This window comes from Haliotis rufescens, unplaced genomic scaffold, assembly GCF_023055435.1.
Source record: "Haliotis rufescens isolate VD_foot unplaced genomic scaffold, xgHalRufe1.0.p SCAF_2, whole genome shotgun sequence".
In the NCBI taxonomy this organism is placed as follows: domain Eukaryota; kingdom Metazoa; phylum Mollusca; class Gastropoda; order Lepetellida; family Haliotidae; genus Haliotis; species Haliotis rufescens.
In genome coordinates, this window is record NW_025963890.1 from 69,343,849 (window position 1) to 69,352,608 (window position 8,760).

An 8,760-nucleotide genomic window follows, 5' to 3' on the forward strand; every position below is an offset into this window, starting at 1 on the left:
ATTACCATAAGTTTGTTAGTTTGTTGTTTAAGTCTGCACCATATTCCAGCTATATGACGGCATTTGAGGCTGGACCAGACAAGCCATTGATCAATAATGTGACCAACGATCCACAATGTTGGCGAATGATGGCATGCAATCTATCAAATCAATGAGTCAGACCACCAGATACATTTGGTCCCCTGTTATAGTGAGTGAGTGAGTACGGTTTTACGCCGATTTTAGCAATATTCCAGCAATATCACGGCGGGGGACACCAGAAATGGGCTTCACACATTGTACCCATGTCGGGAATCGAACCCGGGTCTTCGGCGTGACGAGCGAACGCTTTAACCACTAGGCTACCCGACCGCCCCTTCCCCTGTTATAGAGATGTGCATGCACGTGTGTGATCAGCTGAGCACCAGGCAGAGAAACAACAAGTACCATATCCTAATGTGGTTTGGTACGACATGGACACAGAATCAAACCACCGACCTCCCGCTCTCCTCCAAGATGCTCTATCCACCAGACCATAGAGTAGTGTGCCTCTTACATGTCTTACGATGAGCATGAGTCACTGGGGACCTTTTCTAACCCACAATCTTCACGGAACAACCATTATTTCTACAGTGAAGCTGGTCTGCATGAACAGAGAGGCTCAAGTTTGATACACAGACAATGACAATTAATTACTGGCGTTCATTGCCAGACACTGAATACAGCAGTACTGAGGTAATTATTATCGCCATGGTAACAATATCAACAATTAAAAAAAAGATCATGTTCTTTATATCATCTACATTAATCTACAGTATTTATTCATGGCCCACTTAACATGCCTAATTAAAGGGGGGCAAGACTCAGGCAACTGGTAGTCTTAGACATTGGATAAATATACACAGTCTCCCCCATCAAAAGAATCATTGGAAATTGGATTCAAGCTGTTCTAACATGTTTAACACCCTAGACATTTTACATCCATCAATTTAACTGGTGATGGTAACCCTAACAACGCAGAAAATATTCCAGTGGAACTAGCTGCAATGTCATATGAGGATTGACAGAGGGAGACAGACAGTTATGAATAGTCCGTCACTAATTGCAAAAATGAGCACCATTAGAATCTGATGGGCCATCAGTGGTAACCAGTGCAGTAATAATCAATATCCCACCCAATCAGAGGCGGAAATAAGACATGAAAGTCAAGATGTCCTTGTAATAAGCCTAATCATCATCAGGCTAATGATTGAACATTAAGGAGGTCCTTGGATTCAAATACTACAGGATCAAACCTCAAGGACCCCATCAATTTCATCCACTGTCAGTACCATGTTTCCATGCTTGCTAAATGTGTTATATATTAAATGTCAGGTGGTTTGTGTGGATAATGTTTTTAGCATGCTGGTGCGGCAGACACCCCCATCAAACTCCTAGGCACAGAGTTCTCACTTGACTCTGCATGAGTGCATCACCAAGAGTCCATCACGTAATGGCGTCCCTATACCTTCTCTTGCCAACACCTTGCTTCTGTTCCTACTTTGATCAAATTGCATCACATTGTTTCCATGGTTTCAGACCCATTGTAATTGTACAAATGTTCCAAAAATGACATATGCTAGGTGTGTGATTTCAAGCTTATCATCCCTTTATTTACAAGTGGAGACAAGTTCATGCTCATGATTTAGTTGATTGACTTAAACAGCTGTCAAAATCAGAAAGGAAACACTGTGAGTGAGTGAGTGAGTGAGTGAGGGAGGGAGGGAGGGAGGGAGGGAGGGAGGGAGGTTTAACATAGCTTGAAAATGGGGGAAAGCCCAAAGTGATGCAAGTCTTGGACATTTACCGGTGAAACCGACGAGCATGGATATGATGCTGACAAACCAAGAAACAATCAGGACAAAGCTATTCTATTCCATGATCCTAGCTTTCTGAATGGTCGGAGGTCCATATTCACACACTTGCTAATGCTAGTCATCAGAGCCAACTGAAGAAGACACAGTGGTCGGGGTTCGTGATTTGACTGATTGCAAGGATCGGTGCTCATGCTTTCAGTCACTGGTTTGCCTGGTCAGTGTTAGAAATTGGCACTAGTCCTGTAGTCCTTGCCAAACTGACCAATAGTTAAGGTATCATAAGGACTAGTAGAAATTTGCCCTTTTTAAGGGTTTTGCTATAGTATATTTTATCATTTTAAGGACTCGTGGTTCAAACCTGTTAGTTTCTACCGCTGCTGGTTCAGAAATGATTATGTGCAGGCTGTTGTGGTATCAGGATAAAGCTGGAATACTGAACAACATCCACTCATTCACGAGGAACTCATCATGGTTTTTGTTCATTTTTAACAGGAAATAATATCCACAAGACACGTTAACCACATGCAACAGGTTTGAAACATGCTGAAGACATGTTCTTTCTAACTTATGAATGCTGCGAGGGTTCAAGTTCAAACAGTCCGCTGTTTCCCTGACAACCATCAATCTAAACAGATGCAGGGCCAGGCAACATCATAGGCATAATCTTCAAACAAATTACAAATATGAAAGGCAAGATGTAAGATCTGATCAAAGACATGCCCCATCCCCCATCCTTAGCTCGTCACCATTAAGCCGAGGCCCAACCCAGGAGGTGAAGAGTCTCCTCAAGTTCTGCCAGTGCTCTGCTCGGGTCCTGCTGCCTGGGACAGATTCCTACTTTCAGCATAAGCGCTTTACACAGCTTTGGATGGAGGGAGGGAAGAGCTGTGTAAGGCTCACGCTGCACTGGGTCAGAGGAGAAGCTTTCATCTTCTAATTAGTCAAGTGTGCCAGCAAAACACCTGACTCGTCAAACAGCTAGTGCTACCACAACAGTGCACTTAGCACATCATAAACACCAGTGATTTTACTAGAGATAAATAGAATTGGGACATTTTCCTGATTTGACCAGCTTTGGAAAGGACAATATTTCTTCAATATACCATTACAAAATGTGGATGAAACTTCATGACAAAGTCAAAGAAAATTAATGGATCAGAAATCCGGAACATGATAAAAGAAATTATAACATAAACACATGGACATATGGGGGTAAATGTCAACTTTTCACATAAAAAATAAAGAAGAAAAAGATTTGTTTAGCATTTTGAGTGTCTATTGAAAATATTATGTTATATAACACTGCAGGATACATCTGCCATCAACTTTTCGAAATTTACATTGAATTTTTTTTTTTCATTTTGAAATTTTGTTCTAATCAGTTCCTTGCAAATTTGTAAATTATTGCTGTGGCTTTCCGGAAACAATGCACAGAAGCAATACACATTACATATACCCAAGTAGTTGTTGGTGGGTAGTTTGGGTTTTTCAAATAAGAAATGTAAATATCAAGCACAGATGGCTTATGTTTAGAACTGAAATTAGTTGCAATATTTTGCGATAATGAAGGGAAAATACACCTAAAACAATGATTATATATATGCAGAAACATCGAATTCCTTGACGCTTCTTTCCATCTGTGATAAAAAGACATGGGTAGTAATGCCTATCAAACAATTTAAAGGCTTGTTACCTGAAACACAAGTATTGTTTTCTTTTCCTTGACACAGACACCAGGTGGCGCCCTCGGATTAAGTAGGTCACTGAGACCTGCACATGCTGTACATTGGTATTTATATTTGTCAGACAGCAGGTTAAAGAAACTAAATGTTACCCTTTCGCCACTTTAACACCTACATGCTCTCAGAATTTGCATGTAGCCCTCAGCGAGCAGAGCTGATGTAAGCAAAGCCTTGTCCTATGCCGAGCCTACTGATGACTGAATTAAGTCGCTATTTAAAACCATTGCTCAGAATAAACCAAAACTATCAAACTGATATTATTTGTAACTATCTTATTCGGCTGGGTGGACATCACAATAAAACACAATGGCTGCTACTAGTGCTAGACAAGATATTTCTTATTTTCTGAAATATACAAAAAAATATTCTTATTCATAATATTTTGATTTTTCAGACAGCTTTATATCTGCTCCTTTTCTTACAGATAACTGTTTTTATCAATATGATAAAGCTAATGAAAAACCATTTCTCTAGTCCAGATATTGCCCATAATTGGCAGCTTAGTAATAACTGGATTAGTAATAATTGTGAAAAAACGGCCCAATCATCACCACAAAACTAATATAATAACACTAATACAGAAGCTGTAACCATAACAGTTAGTACCATCAATGCCACACTCGAGTGAATTATTTTCTTAAGAACCACAATACCATCTAAAGCACCAGATAATACTAGCTTAGTATACTGAGAGGGATAAGCTAACATAATTACTCTATTACTGCCAGAGGTGTCAGGAAAATGCTAATTTCCTAATCTGCCCAATACCCTCAAAATGAACTACCCTTTTTACAGAGCACCCTATTAAACAACAGTAATAAACAGTTACCAAACACTCTAATAGTGCTCAATTATACACTAATTACATCTGATCACCACGCACACAATACACGTTATGGCTGAACGCTCAGTCCCAGCGGTTGCCACTGTTGATGGTGTGTGTTAATGCCTATTCTATATACCCCTTCCTGGGGGTGGCAGACAAAGACAATATGGAGGAGACGCATGCTTGAACGAACCCTGGATCAGGTTTTAAAATTCCCTAAGGTGTGGTCATGGGATTTGTGTAAGACAACCATCCCAGTACTAAAACACAGGGACAGTATAACATGAGATATGATATCTATATTCTGTATGTGACTCTTGAAAATCACATTTATGAAATCGGTTGAGTAAATTATACAGCACATCTTTGGACTTTTGTATTTTATACTCTCTCTCTCTCTCTCTCTCTCTCTCTCTCTCTCTCAAGGTATCTGTTTTTCATCTTAACCATTTCCTCTGAATGATGTATTCTTGCAGAGACGTTTTCAAATAATGTTAAAGTTAAAACAGTTTATCAAAGTGTTTAGGTAAGCACTTCTTTGATTAATATATCTTCAGGAAATAAATACTTCCTGATAAGTGTCACATTTCAAATCTCTGTTATCTCCAAAAGAGAAAAATTAAATATTTCATAATTTGTGGAAATTGTTTTAGAGTCGATTAGACAAGACTTGTACATCCTCATCTTTAGTTGCAGAGTTTACTCAATACATATGGGCTGTCCCAGCAAAGCTTAGTCAGTTAGTGGACCATGAATACCAGACCACTGCTTGAGCTGGTGGGTAAACATGGTCAACTTGCAGACAGATAATACTACATATGTAAATCTATACTTGAAAAGTATTTTCAAATGATTTATTCTGAAAAACACAGCAGTCCAGTACAAACAGCTAGAGTAGTTAGACCCTGGTGCAGAACAACGTTGTTTGTTTGTTGTTGTACTCGTAATTCCTCAGTATCCCTGCAATTGATGGCAGTCTGTACATAATCAAGCCTGGACCAGATGATGCAGTGATTGATATCATTAGCATAGATCCACACAATTGAGATGCAATGACATGCAATCAAGACACCTATCCTGACCACCAAACCTCTTTCAACATGCACAGGTTGCTCAGGGAACCTTTACGCTTACACACAATCCCAAGGGCTCCCAGGACATTATTGGATTGTCTGAACCTATGTCAGTGCAAGAGTCCTACATGTTCTCACACCATCTAGAAAACATAGTCATGTTTACACATCAACACGCTGATTCAGACAAGGAATGGGTGGCCCTGTTTTAACCACATCAGCAAATATACTTTGAACCCTGATGTTGACAAGATGATGTGAACCGTGCCGCCTCTAGTGTCACTGGTCTCCAAAACTGATCTAGTGTCCCTGGTCTCCTAAACTAAAATCAGCTTTTGTTGATTTTGTAAAGACTGCATGTGAGTGAGTGTCACAAACATAGTTCTTCCTGACTTCAGTGAAGTCTTACAAAAATATGCTTGAAGTTTAAGGAAATTAGTATCTAATCAAAGTACCCCATGACAGTTTACACATGTACAGTCTGTGCCAAAAATGTCCAAAGTCCACGAGCCCGAACTTGTGACTTTACATTATTTTTAGTAGATCTTTGTGTTAATGTATGGAGCTTGACAGACTGAATGAAATTTGACTAGATTTGGGCTATGGATGAAGGGCTAAAGTCACAGACTGCATATACATTTGGTTTCTGACAAGGACCATGTAAGCATGTTGACACCTGGGCCTTATTTTGTGACTGAAGACTGACCAGTGCTAAGGCCTAATAAAACTACTGCTGTGGTACCACCTCTACTAAATTTCAAAATATCATAGGTGGATGGGCTTTTTTAAAAAAAAGAATGAACAAGTATGTTGGTGAACGACTGTAAAGTTAACAGTTTGGTGTATATTTTAATGTGTGCCCTTAGTTTTGTCACAAAAAGTGAGACTACTGAAAAATAAACCAGGATTGAGACCTTAAATTAGGGTATGTTGGGTAATTGAACACCACATCTCTGTGTATGGTATGAGAATGGTATGAGAATTGAGATTACAATAAACAAATTGACAGCACATCACCAATGTTTGATGTGTTTGATCTAGTTTACTTAAAAAAGTTTACATTAAAAGCTTACTCTGACAGTTTTTGACAGCCTTTTTCTTGCTGTTTCAGGTTCCAATGGTGGCAGTGATGTCAATTATTAAACTTGGTGATTCAATTACAGGAATGACTCCCATTGTCTTACTGAAGACTTTATATAACGGGCAGCTGTCTACATGGTCTGAGGTTACACCGTGTCTAACAAATGTTGCTGTGTGCTTGAGTTACTCATACAACAAAGCATTTAAGAAAAAATAAAGACACATATATACATACAGTTTTTTAACATTTCGTGTTTAGCATCGATCTTGTAGGTTTCTACAGGGCGTTATGGGTGTGGTCTATTATCGACAATGGTAATTGGTAATGTAAGGAGCAAAAGAGATGAGTAGGGACATTACTAGTAGAGACATTACTCTTTGATACAATCAATATTCTTATTTTAACTTCTTAATGTGTTCCCTCACAAAATGTCACTACATTTCAAACAGATGAGCCCTAATACAGCAATGTATGTGCATGCAAGTTGACATAAAATACACCTTCCTTAGACAAAAACAAAGTTCAGTTTTTACAGTAATAAGCCAAGACATTTGTTTTTTATCTGAAAATTAAGACGGACTTTGTTAAAGACAGATAGGTTTAAAGACTGAACAACAAAATTACAAAGAATTGTTGAAAAAAGAATACTTACTCAATTTGTCTCTCCAGGAAATCAACTCCAATAGTTTTCTTATAGTCCTTGGTAAATATCCCTTTGCAGTATCGCTGAATCATGCTGGACTTGCCCACGGCACCATTGCCCACGACTACCACTTTGATGGCAATCTCCACTTCCTCCTCCCTCATGGTCAACTCCGTCACAGACTCAACACACGGTGTAATCAGACTCTGTATCACAAGCTATAATTCTCACCAGTTCTTATTTCCGTCTTATGGAAACATAATGGTAAACCCTTCGAAGATGTGAATTACAGTTCATATAGATAATCTTGCATGGTGGTTATCCACTAAGACCTGCAAAAGATTAAAAAATCTACATAAATTTGAGTAATATTTACAAAGATACAAATCTGACACTACTTATATAGACTTATTAAAATAAGCATATGACCAGAAGACGAAATATCATTTCAGCCTCACATTCACCTCAGATAAAATTCTATTTGCTCCAATTTTGAAAACGAAAATCATACAGCTTGAAATCCAAGAATCAACTCACATAAATATACTGATATACTTAGATTTGTTTTCAGTCTAACCATAACAATGCTAACCAACCTGACCAATAATTAGTAACTAGAATGAATACAAGAATCCAATCAACAATACTGTCTGTCAAAACATTTGTCTCAAAATAAATTGCCTCTTCCGTCTCTCTCCCTCTCTCTATACATATACATATGATACATAAATGCTGCCAGTCTTATGAAGCAATACAACACAACAGCTAATCCAACAGAAGGCTCAAGACTCACATCTATTATACACCTGAGTAAATCTACCATTGTTTATGTATACATATCCATCCCCAGTTAATGGGCCCAGTATTTCATTCAAATGATGGGACCAGTAGACTTCAATCAAATGATGGTCCCAAATGATACACAGATTTATGGTGGTGAACAAATCAGGTTATATTATCAAAGATCTTATGTCAGTTTATGTTGTGAAATATTACATCACGTACAAATGGCCCATAACTTACTCGTGTAGTACCGACCTCCACTCTCATCTGACGAGGCCCCCTAGTGTAAGTACTTGTCGATCCCAGCCTACGACTAGATCTATGTACACTTTAATAACATTCTAAAAAGTTATGGGAAAGCCAGCTCTACCAAGGAATGCTAAACAATTACCCTAAATTTAAAATAACATGGATCTTCTATTAAATCAATTAGATCTAACTTTTCACACGTTCAGGATCTGATAAAAGGGTTAGGTGTAATAACACAGTACCTGTTTACAAGTGACACTAGACAGGTGCTCGAAACTGTCACCCTGTATGTAATTAACACAAACTGTAAAGTTAAAGCTGTGAAACCGTACCTGTCTTGTTGTAGAGAACCTCAACCCATTGTTAGGTAAATATCACGTATAGAAGATCCATCGTATGTTTGTAAACAGGACCACAACAGCCACTCTAGCAGTGGACGAAACTTTGTCACAAATCTTCGAAGAGGTGAATGCGAATACCGCATCGAATGAAAGGTGAAAATTTACTATTATTATGCAACAAATAAAA

General features: G+C 38.4%; 1 protein-coding gene across 1 annotated transcript in view; it reads right to left on the reverse strand.

The window, feature by feature from the left end:
* LOC124115369 (ras-related protein Rab-23-like) overlaps positions 1–8,700 on the reverse strand; it is a 29,989-nt gene extending 21,289 nt beyond the window's left edge. The window contains exons 1-2 of the mRNA XM_046476317.2: positions 8,565–8,700; positions 7,210–7,532 (exon numbers count right to left, since the gene is read on the reverse strand). Of these exons, the coding sequence (XP_046332273.1) occupies positions 7,210–7,364 (155 nt within the window). The 5' untranslated portion in view covers positions 7,365–7,532; positions 8,565–8,700. The remainder of the gene's footprint in view (positions 1–7,209; positions 7,533–8,564) is intronic.
* Between the last annotated feature and the right edge of the window lie 60 nt (positions 8,701–8,760).